General features: G+C 42.7%; 1 protein-coding gene across 5 annotated transcripts in view; it reads right to left on the reverse strand.

The window, feature by feature from the left end:
• Window positions 1-4,657: 4,657 nt before the first annotated feature.
• The window catches only part of SCAF11 (SR-related CTD-associated factor 11), a 41,541-nt gene continuing 26,566 nt past the window's right edge, over window positions 4,658-19,632 (reverse strand). For 4 of the 5 annotated variants that reach the window (XM_015281282.4, XM_046937936.1, XM_046937933.1 and 1 more), the window contains exons 9-15: window positions 19,278-19,367; window positions 18,112-18,218; window positions 12,684-15,194; window positions 10,729-11,072; window positions 8,312-8,530; window positions 7,794-7,913; window positions 6,733-7,464 (exon numbers count right to left, since the gene is read on the reverse strand). In XM_015281282.4, the coding sequence (XP_015136768.1) occupies window positions 7,336-7,464; window positions 7,794-7,913; window positions 8,312-8,530; window positions 10,729-11,072; window positions 12,684-15,194; window positions 18,112-18,218; window positions 19,278-19,367 (3,520 nt within the window). In that variant the 3' untranslated portion in view covers window positions 6,733-7,335. Of the gene's footprint in view, window positions 7,465-7,793; window positions 7,914-8,311; window positions 8,531-10,728; window positions 11,073-12,683; window positions 15,195-18,111; window positions 18,219-19,277; window positions 19,368-19,632 lie in introns of all 5 variants that reach the window. The other variant, NM_001397916.1, reaches the window with a different exon arrangement.

Here is a 19,632-nt window from a genome sequence, read left to right on the forward strand (position 1 = left end):
AGTGGGGATTACGAGCAGTGGAAAAAGTGTGGGGGTCTTGAGCGAGCTTCAGGAGCTTGGTCATGGAGGACTTCTGTTTCAGCTTAGCTCAGCCCTCTCCTTGGATGGTAGTCATCTGAAACACACCCAAAGTATATCGTGCTATCCCCAGGTTAGGTATGTTTTTGAAACAAAGACGTCTCTCATGTACAGTTCAAGCTTTTCTTGTGAAGGGTTTTACAACTTCTGCTGAAGTTAAATTCCATAATGGTCAGTCTGAGTTTTCTAGAGGTTGTAAGTTAGCAGCACAGTGACAGAGAGCTCATTGCGTTGGGGTGTGGCCAAACCTCTGCTGAAAGCTATGGCAGCAACCTCTCTTGGAAGGAGGCATTGCAGTGGTTCATCTTTTAGCCAGCTCTTTTCCCCACTGAAGGGTAGGTGCTTTGGTGCTCCTCCTGTGCTGTGTGAGGGCAGGGCTGACCCAGTGGCTGTTGGTGGTAGTTGGTGCCTGTCTCCGTGTGGGCTGGAGCCGGGCACGTGCTAAATTCAAATAGCTCTATTACTAATTAGTTATCAGTTGTTTGCTTTTTATTGTTCTAGAGGAGCATTTCCTGCACTTGTTCTTGCCAGGTGTGGTTTCGCCCTCCAGCTCTGAAGCACGCTGGGGTTTGCTGGGCTCAGCTCATGTCACTGCCAGGCTTCCAGCAACGTGGAGCTGCTCTTCTAACACAGAGGTCACAGTGCTGCCCTCGCAGGCCAGCAGGCCAGGTGTTTGTTACCATGTGACTGTGCAGCAGTCAGGGCTGCCCGTACCCACCCCATCACTCTCACCATGCACTGTTCCCCCAGGCCATCACCATGCCGCCAGCTGCTCCCCACAGGGCTGGCCCGGAGCCTGTCAACCAGTAAAGATGGTCAGCGGCCTGTTCATGGTGCTGCTGGTTGGGTCATGTGCTTAGATTGACGTGGCTTCAAAGCCACCCTCACTTGGTTGGAGCACTCTGCTGTCCTTCGTACGGCCGCGTTACAATTTGCTCTTTCTTACTCCATTGTGCCCATTTGTGCTTGGCATAATCTAAGCTGGCACCTTTAGAAGGACAAATTAGAAGGACAAATCAATGGCTTTTTTGTCTTAGATGGAAAGAAATGCAGCCTAGCGTAGCCATAAGCTCCAGAAGGGGAGGATGTACCTGGCAGGGTCTGCTGGCAGCTGGGTGAGATGCCCTGTGAGGAACTTGTAGGTGTGCAGGCTGCCAGCTGCATGTGGGAAGGTTTGTTGTTGTTCTTGTTGGGGTTTTAGCTCTACCCGTCCACAGGCAGCTGCTCTCCTGGCTGAGGTTGTGCCCTCGTCCCAGTGCTGTCCTCCCAGTTGTTTTCATCCCTCCCTCGTGCTGTTGCATGGAGGCACCTAGGAATCCCCAGCCGGTTTTGATTTATACTCTTCATTAAAAAAAAAAAAAAAAAAGTATATGTAGTGACTATGGGTTTAATTTCTGCAGCATTTTCGGACTAATTATATGACAACCTGCTGCCAAAGTTCTTTGACGTTGGCTCCTGCAGTCGGTGCTCTGCGCTGGCTTCCACCCCGCTTCTGATGGCTGCGCACTGTGGGACACTGCGTCACTGTGATGCCCCGCAGCTTCCCAATGAGCAGTGCAGGAGCTGTGGATGAGTCGTGTTAGAAAAAGAGCTGTAAGGCAAGTTCACATTCCAGCCTGTGCCTTCCTGTGGGTTCATCTCCTTTTATGCGGTCAGTGAATTGTGCGTTCCTGTTTTCCTATGGGCCAATGACTTTGTTTTGGTTTGAATATTCATACAGGCCGTACTGACTGGTTATTTTGAAGGCTGCTGCTTCTGAGTTCTTTGTAACTATTGAAATAGGCTATCATCTAGTTTACTGCCTGTGCTGCTGCTCCCATTCTTTGATTAAACTATTGATGACTGTGGATATTGTAATACATGGGGCTGCGTGGGGCTGTTTGCTTCAGTGCTGTCTGCCTGAGCCCCAGCTGCCCGCATCCAGCAGCAGCAGAGCTCTGTCCTCATCCTCAGCCTGGAAGCCATCACCTCAGCTGCCTTCCCCAGAGCGCACCCCTCTACTCAGCCCTGGTGAGGCCGCACCTTGAGTGCTGTGCTCAGTTTTGGGCCCCTCACTGCAAGAAAGACATTGAGGCCCTGGGGATGACACTGTGAGGGGTGTGTAGCACAGGCCTTATGGGGAGCGGCTGAGGGAACTGGGATTGTTCAGCCCGGAGGAGGCTCAGGGGAGACCTCATTGATCTCTACAACTTCCTGAAAGGAGAATGTGGTGCGGTGGGTGTTGGCCTCTTCTCTCAGGTAACAGTGATTGATTGATAGAATGAGAGGGAATGGCCTTAAGTTGCATCAGGTTCAGGTTGGATATAAGGAAAAAACTTGTCAGAAAGAGTAGTGAGGCACTGGAATGGGCTGCCCAGAGAGGTGGTGGACTCACCGCCCCCGGGGGTGTTCAAGAACTGTGGAGATGATGTGGCACTGAGGAAATGGTTAGCGGGCATATGGGGAGGGGCTGGCGTTGGATGAGGTGACTCTAGCAGTCTTTTCCAACATTAATGGTTCTATGATTCTAAGCCTGGGAGCCCCCTCCTCCTTTATGGCCTCAAGTTGTGCCAGGGTAAGTTTAGGTTGGATGTCAGGAAACACTTCTTTACAGAAAGGGTTGTTAAGCACTGGAATAGGCTCCCCAGGGAGGTGGTTGAGTCACCATCCCTGGATGTGTTTAAAAACCATTTGGATGTGGTGCTCAGGGACGTGATATAGTGGAAGGTTGTTAGAGTTAGGCTAGGATGGTTGCGTTGTGGTTGGACTCGATGATCTTTAAGGTCTTTTCCAACCTGAGTGATTCTATGATTCTCATTCTATGATTCCTCTCCTACTGCACATTTTCTCCTGTCTGTATTTTTAGAGATATTGCACATCTCACCAGGGAGAGGGACGGGGGAGGGATGTAACGAGTAGTGAGGGGGCGATGCCTAACATGCAGATCCGCCACCTGAGGCCTGGAGGTGACATGCACTCAGCATTGCTCACTGCAGGCACCCAGCCAGCCCAAATTGCTCTGTGGGGGCCGGGCCCACTCACAGGTACTGAGCCGCTCCCCGCAGATGAAGCCCAGGTACCATAGGCAATACTTACGTTTTATACACGTTACTCTGCTTCACCCGTGCCAGTAGAGCAGCTGGCAGCTTGACTGGGCACGGTCACAGCCTGTCAGCAAAGCGCAGGCCTGGTTTGAAAGGCCTATGGCTGTGGAGCTGTGACTCAGCCCAGCCTGTTGCAGCTGCAGAGGCGGGCAGGTGTTGGCGTCAGGATGGCAGTACAGCTGCACTTTGTGTAATGTGCTCTGCGACTGCTGTGACCCAGCGCTGCAGTGTCCGAGCTAATCCAAGGAGCAGCGCTGCCAATGGGTGCTGACCGAATCGCTCTGGCACTCCCTCGGGGTTCTGCTGACAGAACCATGCAGGGCCACCCCGCAGTCAGCACAGGAACCCTCCCTGTGCTCACGCTGTAGAAATAGCGCCTGTTGGCACTGTTGGGCGTTCGTCAGCCAACATGTACCGAAACCCTCTCTGCAGCAATGGCTGAATTGGCAGTTGGTGCTGTCGGCACACCTGAACCAGACATGGCCCCAGGCAGGTTTGTGGAAATAAGACGGATTTGCAATTTAGGCAATTTATTCTTAATTAACTACAGTCAGTTTGCTTGAATTACTTTCCTCCTCATTACTATATTTTCTTGGCAATCATGTCCTGCTGTCTGCCTTCCGTTTCCCGTCTTCCATTGCTGCAGTGACCCCCACCATCTCTCCACCTGTGTGAGGTATCTCCACCCCTCCTACAGCCAAGGAGCGGCAGCCCCAGTCCGGCCCTGGCCGTGCACTGTGTGCCTCTTAGCCCTTCCTTCCTTCTGAAGTGTTCTCAGCCTCAACAGCACCTCTACACCTCACTGTCCCCAATGAAGCTGCTGAGTTGTGTCCTTCATTTCCATTCTTGCTCGTTACAGCTGTGTGCTTTCTGTAAGCCCCCGCACCCATCTGTTAGTGCACTTTCAGTAAACACAAGCAAGGTAAGTCTGTTTCCACCACAGCTGCCACCACTCAGACACTGACAGCCAATATCTCACAACGGGGCTCTACGTTTTCCAAAAGGTGAGCAGGTTGTTTCACAAACCATGTGACAACGTCTGCATGGAACTGGGGCTATGCCTCAGTCCTGGAAAGCAATGAGATGTTTGGAGCAAAGCTCCCACTGTAAATAGGAGACAGTGTGGAGGGCTCCCCTGGGGCTGCTCCAGCCAAGCCCTGTGCTTCGGCAGCCCTTCCAGCTCTCCTCAAGTGTAGGGCAGGGCCTGGCTGGTCCCGGTCCCATCCCCATCTGGCAAGAACTGTCATCACCACAGCACGTGTGGCAAATGAACACTGCCACATGCACTTGTTTGTCTTCAGCTTGCAGCATGTGCAGGCAGACAAGGCAGGAAGAAGGCAGACCAAGTGAAAACAAACCAGATGTGAGGAGGAGGAGGAGTCCAGACAACATAAGCCTAGGTATGCATATGCATAGAAATAGCAGTAATTAATGCTGCTTTCTGCAGTAAACCTTGAGCCAGAACCACTGAAGACCAAACACTGAGTACTGCCAGCTTAGTGAAAAGAATTTATTAGAAAATGTTAAGCACTACACAAAACTAGTTATTGTTTTCAGTAGATAGCACTCCGGCCTCATGCTACAAACACCGTACAGTAACTCTGCACAGCCACTGTGCTCCAAGGATACATCTTCAGGATGAGACATTCAAGCAGCATGCACAGTGAGACGGTGGGAGGAGTGCAGGGAAAACGCTTCTCATTTGCCTGAGTTCACAGCACGTACAGTTCTGTTGTTATTTTCCTCGTGGCAATTTGGACCGAACCGGTTTCGGATACGGCAGAGGGATGGGATGGGCTCTGCGCTCCCAGCACTCGCCTTCAGTATTAGTGCATGCAGGAGTTTCAGTACAAGACTTTCAATAAATAGAAATACAGCTCTCATACCATTTTAACAGAAACATGACTACAAGGTTAACGCACACACCTTCATGGGCAGTCACACCAACAGAGACCGTACTGCTTTTTGGGAAAAACACGAGTCCGTGTATTAAGGCAACACGTTGGGCTTTTTTTTTTTTTAAGTTCAGCATAGAAATTGCAATGAATTGCATATATTTTTCTGTCAAGTTCTGAGATAGTCCATTGTACAAAGTAAAGTTCCTGATCACATTCTAATCTATCCCGTATTCTTCATGCTGAAATACAGTGGAGCATCACTATAGGCACCGCCCCACCACGATGGCGGCATAGGGCAGCTGATGGCCCAGCAGGAGCTGCAACGGGGGATCGGCGACCCCACAGCCCCAGCTCAGGCCCTCCTTCATCCCCCCCCCCCATTCCCACCTCTCCTTTATAAGAAAAAAAGACACATTTACACAGCTCCTGAAAGGAGCTCTATAGCAAGGCTCGACTGTATAAAGATACAAAGAGTCATTAAAGTCCCAAAATCCAGAGAAGTAAAATGTAATAATAATAATTACGCACGGCCTGATAAACCGGGACAGACATAGCAGTCATTTGCTACATTTCTCAAAAGTGCTAACCCAGCCTAGCTTAAAATAGAGCTCATACAAATTGCTACCACAGTGTAAAACTGACTCTTTGAAAAACCTAAAACCTGGCTTGACTGTAGAAAACGTATTATAGCAGTTTCTAATTTACATAGTACTTTTATTTAGGCACACAAAAATAAATATAGACAGTCAAAGGCTTCATTAAGTCTGTAGAAGGTTATAATTAAGTGATAAGCATCACTTTTTTTTTTTTTTTTTTACAGCTGTATCTCCCTCAGTCCATCTTCAGGCTTCTGCAGAAGTTACTTCGAGGGTACAGATGGGCTCTCTGTTAAGAAAAGGTAACTCGGGGAACTACCGGCTGTGAAGACTATCAGAAACATCAGCTGGCGCTTTCTGTCTGCATGGTTTGCTGGTGAAGCAGCCCCCCACAAGGGGACACAGCCGGGCCCAAGGGCAGCGCTGAGGTGGTGGCAGCACCTCTCCCTGAGGAAAGCATTTCTATCTCCGTGCGAAGCACAGAGAAAGGTTTCTTTCCTGCTCAAATGTGGAAGGATTCCCAGCTGTCTTCCTCAGAAGGAGCTTCTATTCATCTCAGCAACACTCACTGCTGCCCTCTCAGTAACACTTGCTCTACGTCAGGTGAAAGCCTTCTTCCATCACATCTTATGACTCTGTATCTGCTTTCAGAATACTTGTGGTACCTCCACTGACCTCTCTAGAGAAAGTGCTCAGGGAAGTATAAAAGCCGGTGCACTTGAAGTGGTGCATTTGCAGTGACAGCAGGCTGGTGGAGAAGAATAGGTGGAGAAGGATGGGAATTTCCCTCAAAAGGAAGCAGTGCACAGCTCGTGTTGGTACACCTGGCAGTCTCTGCTCAGCCAGGAGCCTATGAACCAACCCCAACTTCTCTTGGTCTTGCTTGAAGAGGCAAGGAGGCGGTATGCCTGAACATCCAGCTGCAGCACAGAAGCTCCCTGTGTCTGTGCTGGCTGAGGGCGGGATTAGGCACGAGCTGAGGTTGGCGGTGTGTGGTGACTGAAGGCATTCAACACATAAAAATTCATTAAGTTTGTCCCACTACCTTAAAACAAATGGAAAAACTTCACAAACAAAACCAAGCAGCATAACTTTTATTTGGTGTTACAAGAGATGGGCACTGAGTTGTACTGTTCATGATTTTTCTTTTTAAAATCCAAACAGTTGTTCTGTTCTGTTCAGACAACTCCATGTGCTTTTTATATACATGCTGTGAGCCCTGCGGTCAGCCTGTCCGGGTACCACTCCAAGTATCTGCCAGGGCAATCCATCATTTCATCTTCGCTATCATTGAGAAACTGAAACAAAAAAATTCCCCTTTCGTCTGACCACTGAGATGTACTGCCCATACCTGGTCCAAAAATCAACAGATTCAGACAAATTTCTGATTTAATGCACATCATTTGAGTCAAAATGCTGTACATCTCACTGTCCACACAAGCGTACATTCCTAATGGTTCTCCTTTACGCCTTTTCCTTTTTTAGACACCCGCTCTTAAAAAGGAATAAAGAAGTGGCCCTGCAGATCTGTATCTCTTTAGAACAAAACACGACATACTACGCTGAAAAAATAACGTGATCAAAACCAGCTTCAAAGCACGGCCGTGTACAATTTTCAGGTAACGGTTCATGATGAAATTGCACTTTGCAGAGAGAGTGAAATCAAAACCTGAAACGACCTCATTTCCTTTCACAGGAGACCGCCTCTTCCGCGTTCTTCTTCCGCGAGTGTTTGTATTTGTCCACATACGCCCTCACCAGATTGGCCACTTTTGCAGAATTGACTTCTCCGCTCTTGCTGTGACAAACCTACAACAGTTGTAAAGAAAAAGAGAGGCTCGAAATAGCTGCAGTCAGCCGTCCGTACACAGAATTTGTTCTCCCAGCACCCCCCGGGGTTTCTGCATCTGGGAGTAACTTTGGAAAGCGACAGAACGTCACAAATAACTGCTTCCCAATTCCTGCTGAACTCTTCCAGACAGTAAGCAGCTCCGATCCATGAGCGGGACAAGCTCGTGTGAATGGAGAAAGGTATTTCTGCTTTTCCTCTTCTCCCTCCCAGCAACTACGAGCTGCTCCCACACGGCCAGAAAATCCCAAGCCAACCTCAATGGGAACATACACATTTCGTAACTTACCTTATCAACAGCTTTCCGCACAATTTCTTTGTATTCCTCCTTAGTGATGTCTTTATTTTGGTAGAAAGGTTTAATAGCCAGCTTGACTTCTTGTGCTGCTTTTTCCTGAATTAGCAATTTCTGACAAAAAAAACACACAAACCGGAGTATTATTTTTTCAATGCCTACACACGAGTTGATCCACCACAACATTTATCAGACAGAAGTTACTGTAGAGGACTAGAGAACTATGCTCCCATTACTCAAATTCCAGCACTTCTGAGAGCCGCCTGTGTTTACTGAGAACGGAATGTTGTCCCACAGCAATTACAGTCATATCAGTAATAGAGCTGCTTTAAAGAAGGCTGCATTACAAGGAGACGGCTGCTGGTTGGTTACAGCCCAGAGCTGTCACAGAGGATCACACAGATGGCAGGATGAGATGTATTAAGGGACATACAAAAGAGGTGCTATCATAGTTTCAGTACATAAAAAATTTATATATATGCATATTACACATGCAGACACTGTGAACTTGCCTGGTCCTTCTTCGAGCTATCTGCACTGGCTTCCACTGTTACACTTGCTTTGTTTTCTCCCAGTTTTACAGCTGCATTAGAGCCCTTGATGTGACTCGATGGCGTCGCGCTGCCAGAAGTTGGTCCCTGAACAGTTCCCACATTTCCCAGGACTGCCGCTGGAGCAGGCAAGACTGGAGTGCTCATGTTATTACTGACATGAGCAGCATTTGGAATACCCTGTTTTTAAAAAGTTATTGGTAGTTAAAACATTCTCATACCAAAGGATAATGCACCTTTCTACCCATTTCAGCAGCTACTGAAAAAGCATCACTACCACGTGCTTTGGTTCATCACGTCATTTCCACACTTCATTATTCTGGAAAATATGCAAATAATATCAAATCTACTAAAAAAGAGTAAAACTTGAAAAGTAAGGCATCCACCGCATTACTGCTACAAGTAGCTAGATTCTGGCTCCAATGGGGATCCCAGCGACAAAGGACCCTGCAAACAGGCCTTAGTGCATTTTGAAGGAATCTTATGACTACAGAACCTCTTCATTTGTCACTGGAGAGAAAAGAAGGTCCCTATTTTGTACATGAGATTAACATTAAAAAAAAATCATGTCCTGTGAGGTTGTGGATGCCCCTTCCCTGGAAGCACCCAAGGCCAGGCTGGATGGGGCTTTAAGCAACCTGGTCTAGAGGAAGGTGTCCCTGCCGATAGCAAGGGGTTGGAACCCTTAAAGGTCCCTTCCAACCCATACCATTCTCTGATTCTATGACTGTATGATAACGATGCTGCTTTGAAAATACTTATTTTCATGTTTGTTACCAGACTGAACTTCTACAGGAATTTCAAACGTGTCAACACCTATTGTCTACTCAAGGCTAGAGATGAAATGCTGCTCCTTGAAGCACCTGTATCTGTTCCTAAGAGAGGCCACTTACTGTGCATTCCCAGATGTCACCAAAGGGTGCCACGAGCACTGCTGATAGAGAACAGCAATAGATATACCAATGGCTTCCCTAACAAATGCCAGTATGTTGGGGGCAATACACCATCTTTACAGAGCTGTGCCTACTGCTTCACTAGATAGTTAAGTTTCACAGTGGTTCACAAAACACGTCCTGGCTTCTTGTGTTTTGGAAATTCAGTACACTTAATGGCTAACTGTGAAAATATTTTAATTACAGACAGCACAAATGAAACCAACAAGTAATCTACAGGCATTTTAGTTCAAATAGTACCTTGCTGTTTCACTATTCAAGCATCTCATATGGCCTGTAACCCCACTCAGTATTTCCCATGGAACTCTGCCTCCTGAACACATGAATGGTTAACAGCAGCATTCTTCTAACATTACGTTAAGAATTTATCAACACCTTTCAAATTTTCAGTCATTAATGAAAACAGGTTTAGAAATCACTGTTTTAAAACATTTTTTTCCATCTGTAATGCAGGGCATAGCATTTTAGGTTAGAGCCAGTGGCCTGCAACAGAAGGGAAGGACAAACCTCAGTGAAGCTGAAGCCCTTCAGAACCCTATATACATCACAGACCTGGCATTACATCTTCTTCCAGGGTCATTCATTGTCTTGGAAGCTGTTCATTTTCCTGTCCCTCATACAAAAGCTCATAATATAAACAGTTGGCTACAAGAGGACCTAACATACACAAAGGATGTTTTAAGCTATCTTGGAAGGCACAGAAAGACAGTCTGATCTGCCCAAGCACAGCAGAGTTTTTGAAACTTGAGTAATAAAGCAAAAGTTAGGTCTCAAACAGGGCACCCAACACCAGGAGAATCTTGCAAGAAGGGATAAGTAAAGCCTACCAAAGAAAACTTGAAAATTATTAACAAAAAGACTCAAAAGATTAAGCAGAATAGAAAATGTGGCAGTGGGGGTGGTTGAGCTGCTGAGACAGTGACAGTTGGAGAATGGAAGTGTGGAATCGATGCCATGAAGTACTTGATAACTTTCCTCTGCTCATATAACAAACCAAGGGATAAGAATTGCAACAAAGGGGTTGAGGTCACTTTCTATACGATGTGGAAAGGGGATTCAAGCATCTCCTAAAGCTTGAAATATTGATTTTGAAGGGGAAAACTTGAAATTGATTATTTCCAGAACTAAGGAGAAAAAGGTAACGGACAATACAGAAGAATGTTCAGTGTTCCATTACCAGCTGGAACATCTCACTACCCAAACAAAACTACTGTGGTGCTATGTATTATCTAAAAGCTACAGTCCCTAAACAACTCCAATTCTCATGGATACTTCTACTCGAAATCTGATGTGGAGTGAGAGAAGACAGGCAAGAGAGAAAGAAACTGCAAGTATCAGTTTATCAAGTAGGTAGTATTAAATTTAAGAAACCCTTAAGTACGTTACTTCAACAGTGCTCCTTCCGTGGCTTCTGATAAAGCATACCTGCAATTGTTTTCCATCTTGCTGTGAAGCAATGTAGTTGACTTGTTGAGATGGTGGGGGTGGAGGTGGAGGCGGAGGTAATCCCTGAGACAAATTTGTGGGAGCAGCTACCTGTATGAGAGGCACTCCGGTATGGAGATGCATGGGCACTGGAGGGGGGATGTTAAAAGGATTTCGTTGCATATTCATCATAGGAGGAGGGACACCCACGGGATATGGAAACATATTCATAGGCTGGTGCTGTGCATTCACTTGTGGCATTACATTCATTTGTTGTTGCATCATATTTACTGGCAACTGAGAACCATCACTTTGCTGGTTGCCTTGGTCTTTGAGGTTTGGATCTATCAGAAGAGAAAAATAGACAGTATATGAAGTAAAAAAAACGTATTTTATAAAGCAAAATGTGGAACTAGGTGTCTGAAATCTTCTTTAAGTATAGAGTTTCACAAAGAGTTCTCTGAGTATTTCAAAGATACTGTATCACATAATTACACAGCACTCATCACCAGACACATCACTGGGCTGAGTGCTAGTTTCTGAGTTTAAAAAAAGGTCACCTCATTATGCAGGTCTGCATTTTGAATTTCCATTTACTTTAGCTGTTCCCATAGCACAGCCAATACATTATTCCATCACAATGAAACAAAAATTCTCCCCCAAAGAACAGGAAGACAACAGAACTTGTTTAGTTTTCATACTATTGGATACATTACTTTTTCCTCTCCCTTGTCCATGCACTCACTGTCAACCAATTTTGAAAGATGCCAATATTCAGAAAATTATTAAGAAACCCTGAAATGGTGCAACAGGTAAAGCCTAGAAGTAAAAACAACCTCTTGGGGGTGACACCCTTAAAGATGACTTTACTATTTCAACCCTACCTTCAACAGACGTTAAAAGTTACAATGAAAGGTATAAGCATCAAGCCTTTTAAAAAGTCAAGCAGCTAGGTCTGAGCTATGGACAAGGGGTTATAAATCCAGATGCATTTCTCATTCCCTCAGAATCCCTTCCTTGAGGAACCCTTTCAGCTCATTCAAAGGGATGAGCATTTAAGCCCTTATGCTTCATCCTGGTCCAACCCTCCTTATGCAAGGCCAGCAACAGCAGGTTGCCCAGGACCTTGTCATGATGCTAATCAAGTCTGTTTCGTCCAGTTTTGAGAGAGTACTCTCATCAGGAGATCAGACTCAAATCAGACTCAAAAAAAAAAATTAGTATGACTATACCAAACTATAGAAAATAATGTCTGCAAAATGCATGATACTTGCAATTAAAGGTTTGATATATTTTCCTGCAGCAAAATGAAGGCTGACAAAGTTGCTTCAAAATAAGAAGTCTTTGATGCAGTTGCCTCTGAAAAGAACACTGCTGCTGGCATGTAAGATAAAAATGGATAAAAACAAAAGACAAAGCCACATGACAATAGGAAAGGGCAAGTGTGGTCGCCTTCAGAACTAGATTTTGTGATTTGTAAATACAATTTACATCTACCATTTACTTCAGAGCATTCATGATCTGCGGATAACTTATTAGTTATTCAGAATCAATCTCATCCACAGGAAAAAGCTTATTTAGAAGCAAGATGAATGTCCATGTAATGATTTATCCTACAAATCCAAGACTCCCTGAAAAAACATTACCTTTTTAAAAAGCAGGCAGATGCTAAAAGTAACCACGAAGAGGATGTTTTCTCTTCAGCCAAAATGATTTAAAGTTGTACTCTTTAGATGCCTAGTTTGTAAGCTACATAAAAATTCTGACTTCAAGCAAAACCAAAAAGCCATCAAAACCCTGACAAAACACTATAAATCCACATTCCACATTGCAAAATTACTATGAACTCACCCCCAATTTATTCTTAAGAACTAATCAACTAACAGAACAACACGACTAGAATTTTACTCATCTACTGCATCTGTGACTGAGCTTTGTTTCAAAACTGTGTATACCTTGTTCAAGTGTCTCTTCTTCTTGTCTAGTTCCCCATCCAGACTGTGGGCTTGATGAATTTCGTCCTCTTCTTGAATAATAGTTCTGCACATCAGCAGGTAAAGTCTTTCTTACAGCCCAGCTGGATGCAGACGTCCACCCAGATCTATCAGCAGGCGTATCAAACGAATCCTGTTCATTCTTACGCTTGTATGGCTGCTGCTCTGAGAACCTTGAAGTTTCATTCCCAGAACCATTTGAGTTCCCTGAGAGAGGTTTTCTACTCTGCCAGTGATTTTCACTCAGGTCTCCATATGTGAAACCACCTCTTCCACGCCCACCTCTGCCACGGTGACCTCTCCCCCTGTTTGGAATCCAACCTGAACCAAAGTTTTTATTCCAAGACTGTCCTGAATTATCATGTCTGCTGTCTTCCCAATGAGGTCTATCTCTGTTCTTGACCTCAGGAATGGAGTTTATCCGTTCCATTACCCAGTCTGGACAATCATTCCTTCGCTTGTCTGGAGAACACTGAGCATCACTGTTTTTTTCTGTACTGTCCTCCTTTGCACTCTCATTCTGTTTCTCTTGATCGCTTCTTCTGTATCGATCATTTCCTCTGGGACTCCTCCAGCTGTCGTTCGCCCATCTATCTTTCCAACGAGGTGAATGACCATCCCTCTCATTTCTAGAGAATGAAGAACCTTTATTTCTCGTCCTTGATTGTGATCTTGACCTAGATCGTGACCGGGACCTGGACCAGGACCTGGACCATCTCCTGTTTCTTCTCTCTCTGTCACGATCCCTTCTCTGACAATCCCTATCACTGCTTCGAGATCTAGATTTTTGTCTCGGAGATGAATCCCTTGTTCTTGACCGAGAAGATGATCTCCTGCTTTCCCTGACAGTTTCCCTCTTGGGAGATCGAGATGGTGTTTTTCTCTCATCTTTGAGTGTCTCTCTTTTTGGAGACTGAGATAAGGATCTCCTTCCTTCCCCAGCATTTTCCTTCTTGGGTGATCGGGAACTCCTCTCTCTGGAGATCTCCCTTTTAGGAGATGGTGACTGAGATTTCCTACCATCTCTCCTAGAAGGAGACCAAGTTGTTGAAGGTGAATGAAATCGAGACCGTCTCGTTCGAGTCTTTTTGTCTTTTTTGGGTTCTGACTGACACTCCCCTTCCTGGCGAACAGTTTCATCTTTTTCATCAGAAAATCCTGAACCTGATGTAGAGTTTGCTGCATTGCACTGTAAGGAGTCTATTTTTCCCTGCTCTATACTTTCAGCTGCTGGCAACTGTTGAATCTGAGGTTCATTCTGGTCACTGCAAAATGAGTCACAATCCATTGGTATCATTTCATTGTTATCCTCACCAAAATGCTTATGTTCAGCATTTATCATCACTGACTCTGAAGTTCTGTTCTCTTCACCCTCTGGCACTGGGCTTTCTTTTAAGGCTTGCTCTGATGTGTCTGTAGAAGCATTGCGTATTAACCTATCTGGTTCCTTGTCTTTATCACTTTTAAAGTTTTCAGTATTTGTACTTGCACAGTCCACTACTGTCTTTTCATCTGCCTTAGCATCATCTACTTCTATGGTTTCTGTATGCTCATGCAATTTGCTTCTGGGGCTCTCTAATGGCTGATCTTGTTCCAAAGGCTCTGGATGTTCCAGTAATTCATTTTCTGGACTAGTTACTGGTTGATGTATTTTTGTCAAAGTATTTATATTCTCAAGCAATTCTTCCTGAGGACTACACAACGTCTTGTGTGAATTTTCACATGTAGCATGGTCACACAGTTTGTCTCTGGGACTAGTCACTGTTTCCATTTGTTCAAGAGTATTTTCGCAGGCATCCTGATTCTCAAGTTCTACATTTTTTTCATTAAGATCTTTTCTTTCAAATTCCTGACCTTCTCCTCCTAAAGTCAATACTGTAGATTCTTGGACAGAAAAACTTACATCTCCGCTGCCTGAAGTATCTTCCTCACATTCTCTTGTAGCTTCCTCAATTTCTGCATGTTCGTTACAGCTTTCCAATCCATTAGCAGACTCTGTTTCTGCATCATTTTTCTGTGGAAGGTTTGCACTACTGCTTTCGTTATCTGACTGCTGATCTTTACCTATTGTTAGAACTACTTCAGACTCTGCATCATCATCATCATCATCCACTGAATCACTGGATGATTTTTCGGAACGTGCAGAACTTCTCAGTTTCTTTTTAGCCAAAGGTGTTCGCTGTTTACCTATTCTTTTAGTTTTTCGTTTTGGAAGAACGTTCTCTGATTCTGTAGAGGATTTATTCAGAGGTGGGTTATTGCCATCAGGAGCACTGCACCCAGAACTGCTTGACCGAGGTGAGCTCCGAGACTGACTCAGAGTCTCATTTTTGGTGTTCCGTGCAGACCTTCTTCTAGGAGTAGTATTAACAGACTTCCTTCTAGCTCCCCTAGTGCCAGATGAACCTGATGCTTGCTTTTTCTCTTCTCCTTCTTGGGCACACGCAACAGCGTATCCTTTTCCTAAAGATTCTAATAAAAGCAGAATACCTTAATGCTTGGTAATAAACATTTACACAAATACAATTAAGACCATAAAATGACACTCCTGTTTAGTGGATATTATCTAATAGTGCAATATAAAATACAGTATGAAATGCTGCCACAGCTTAACTAGCTAAAATCAAGTCCACCTCACCCCAGTGCAGACTCTCCTTAGAGAACCAAATCAGATTAACAAAAATCAAATGTTAGGCACCAGGAGATGTACTTCAGAAGCAGCGCTGACATGGCGATATGGACAATAATGGTATTCACAATTAAACCACTGCTGATAAAGCAAGAATGATATTCAAATATAGTCAGCATTTAAACCATTACAAAAGTAACAAAGTTAATATCTGATACTCTTAGCGTATAGCAATTCCTGTCATTCTTGTGTGCAGGCCTTGTTGTCAGTAAAGCCTCAATATTATGGAAGCAAGCCCAATACTACAGAAGAGAAACTCAGTACTAGAGTAAGATTTTCACACAACTATCAGGGACAATCACATGGGAAGTACTTGATGAGAAGTACCAATGACAACATACCTCTCTACAAAACCTAATTTTGGACAGTGTAAACTTATTCCAAAGTTTTAAGAAAGTCTCTGAACACTCCATGGCAAACTGGACAAATTCTGCTGCCTTGCAACAGAGGGAATAATTGTACATATTCGATACATCTGAAAGCTTACGACTGACAGCTCAAGAATTTAAGATAAATGATAATTAAGTAAATATACTTCAATTTAATACTCAAATCAGAACTATATTAATTTCTTGAGACGTCCATTACTTTGTTTCATACTTTGTGTAGACTTCAGACAAAGAATTTGCTCCTTAAATTCATTCTCTTCGCACCTTCGTTTTATACACAAACAGTAGAAACTTGCTTAGAAAGATTAATTTCAAAAGATTCTGCAATGAATTTATCACATCTCACAAATACTAAAGTATTTGTTTCGTAAACTACTTAAGGATATATATTAAGAGAGAAATAAGACAAAGCATCAAAAAAGCTTCAAATAACTTTTTTAAATTTGCATGTCTATTTTCTTTTCATCTCTTTCTCATTGTTCATCTTTGCAGAAAGTCCCAGTTTTACCAGTGTTTCCTCTATCTTCTGCCTCTTCATCTCATATTACTTGTAAGAGAAGAGGTCACTCCCTTCTTCACATATTTGCTTGCCATGCATCTCTCTAAAAGTATTCAGGTTACATTTCTCCTTGCTTTTTTCCCTACCATTTTTTCCTATGTTTCCTCTCTTACGTTGAGATAAAAAAAACTGAATGGGAAAGGAACACTCACAGAATGTGCCCAAAATCCACAGGGGGCATTCAACACCTACCAGATCCACTAGGGAAATTTGAAGACTCTGCCTCCTGTTTCCTGCATGATCAATGTTGGCAGGAAACCTTCAAGTCAAATCTGAAGATTACTTAAATTTTAGTGTCCACATACTAAAAAGTTTCAAAGTTTCAATGTTGATGACTGCCTTCCATTTTGTCAACAGCATAAACCATCTATTATGTTAAATATGTGAACTCTAGCTTAAGTGTGGGCAAAAGCATATTTACAGAAATAAATTTACTGTCTTTCTAGTGTGGTAATTTTACATTTCAAAAATCTCACCTTTAGTAGAGAAAATGGAATGCTTGTTTAAACAATTATCTAACTTCTAACCAAGGGAAGTGAGAAAAGTATTTAAAAATGTAAATTTAAAAAACATATCCCTGTTTTTTCCCTGTAAAGCTTCTATTTCCTGCTTCTCCCAAAAGACAGCATAAGGCATTTACCTGCACATTCTGCATTAGTAGTTGACAATACCATCAGTATTTGCAAATCAGTTGCAGAAATTATCAATGGTAATTAATCTGTTCTAAATTGTCCAATATTGAAACGTATTTTGGAGCTTACTTAAACACTCTTCAACTCATAGAAAAACTGATTATTTTTCCCTCTGCTTCTTGTACACGGCAAAGAAGCCTGACAGTGTAAGTGAAAAGGAGAAGGGAAATCAAGAGATAGAAGCTACCATTCACTCATTACTTACTAGAAGCAGAAGCAGTTAAGCATCGGTTAAACTGACAAAAAAATCCAGAGGAAGTAACCTATTTTGTTTTACTGGCAAATGGGGAAGTGAAATAAGTACATTTAACAACAATGCAGAATATGAACTAATAAAGCATTTCTTCAATAATCCTCCTACTTAATTCTTCCTCATAATTCACTTCCTTGATTCAAGTAGGCCAAAAGAGACCAAAATCTCTCCCATCTTTTTTCCTACTAGTCAAATTGAAGTAGCGTAATTTCAAATTCAAAGAAGGTATTATCTCCAGACTTAAAAGAACAGCATTCTTTTGCTTCCACTTCTGAAATTTGTGCAGTCAATGGAAAGAAAAGCTACATTCTAGATGAGTATGGAGAGATGGGCAATTAAAGCAACTGGGGAAAGGTAATCCCTTCCATATCTTGTTTTCTGCTAAATTCCTGTCACACCGTGGAGCTTCAGCACCTTTGCAAGTTTCTGCCCTGTTGAGCTTGCAGACATACTGAAAGAGATTCGTATACTGCAGTTTCCAGACTATTCTAGTCAGTCAGGAAATATACCACTGGAATACATCAAGCAACTCCGAATGCATCATAATGCAGTGTGTCTTTAAATAGGATAAAGAGCTGTAACATGAAAGAAAATTCTGAATTTAGGAACTGAATTAAGTTACATAAAATACTTGTTTTCAGTTGTATACTCCAATTTCAGAAATAAGTCAGCTGCTTTTGAAAGAGCATCAAACTTCAAAACATTTTGTTTTCAGCTCCAACTATATGCACTCTGCTTTGAATTTTGAGAATGTTTTAACAATACTCCACATTAGCTATAAAGAAAACTTACAAAAAAAAAGTTTACCAAAGTTTTCCAAAGGCCTGATATTTGTTGGAAGAACTGCCCCTGCCACCGTAGTAGAAGTGAGAAGAAAGGTCTCAGCTTCAACTCCATAAGACACTAAAGGAATGCTGTAAAAGTAAAATCATTACTGTTAGTAACAGCTGTTTGCACGAAGTTTTGGAAAGAATGCTCAAGAACGTTATGCAAACACAAGGCCTCTACCTCACAGTGTAGAGAGAAACAGAGCTGACAGAAAACAAAGCTTTCCTTCTTTCAGGCTTACCGTGAGGTGTAATCTGGTAAAATAGTTAGAAGAAAGTATGTTACGTTAAAGCAATATACACTTAAAGTCAAACACAACTGTAACAAAGAGACTACTTTGAATGAGTAGACTATACTACTGCAAGTAAAATCCTGAATGCTAATACAGCACTTCACTGTAAGTACAGCATTTTTTATGCAGAAATATGAGACAGTATACAAAAATTTAGTTGTAATCTACTGCTTTTAAGCTACCACTGAGTTGGAATTAAACTTTCCTTACGGAAGTGTATAAAAAGAATATACTTGTTATAACTTGTAAACTCTTAAATAACTTGTTATTTAAATCCAAAGAGCAGCTTTAGGTTATAATCAAAAATCTCTTATCCAATTTCTGTAGTCTGTTTTATGCCAAAGGCAGAGGTATGTTGTAGAATTAATACCAGAGAGCCAGGTTGATTTATTTTATTTTTTTTGTTAACCTTTAAAACAGAAGTATAAAAACAAGAGATTTAGATTCATGAAAATATCTTTAGGGTGTGTTTTAATGCTCATTTATCTGCTCTCTGACAAAAAAAAATCTTGTGATTTTATCAAATTTCATTTGATAAAATCCCTCTTACTCTTTCTATATGAATTTGTTTACAAACAGTCAGAGGAAAAAGTGCTGGAACCATCCACGAAGGGAAGTCAGAGTCAGACTGACATTAGAACAAACACACCCTGATCTTTAATGACAGAAATAGTTTAAAGAGCTCATATACACTGCCTTCTAAATTAAGTGAAAAATATGTGTAAGCTTGCATTTTTATGAAAAGTGATGGATGTACATGTAAATGGAGTTACTGTGCTCATACGAGGACCAAAGAAAAGTACTACAAGATACAGAAGAATATCCATTCACATAAAAATAGCATGACACACACCTTTCAGCTCTAGCAAGCATTGATGAACAGGACAATTGCAGTTCTTCTCTCTTCTGCCTGATCATTGCATTGACTTCTGTGAATTCTGTACTAAAATACAAATATCATGTCATTTAATAATACCTTTTTACTATTAGAATTCCTTATGTCAATAACTGCTTTTATCAACTGCTAATTTTGAAATTTAACTGTTTTATAAATTTCAGCAGCTATGATGCAAGTATATACATACACAGTTTGAATGGAAAAGCTGTCATAGCAAGGGTAACAGAAGTCCTAAACATACTTTTAGGCAGAGAAAATGCAAAACAGGACATAAAATACACGTTCTGGGGAGCTGAAAGATGGGGAAAAC

This window comes from Gallus gallus, chromosome 1 (assembly GCF_016699485.2).
Source record: "Gallus gallus isolate bGalGal1 chromosome 1, bGalGal1.mat.broiler.GRCg7b, whole genome shotgun sequence".
NCBI lineage: Eukaryota > Metazoa > Chordata > Aves > Galliformes > Phasianidae > Gallus > Gallus gallus.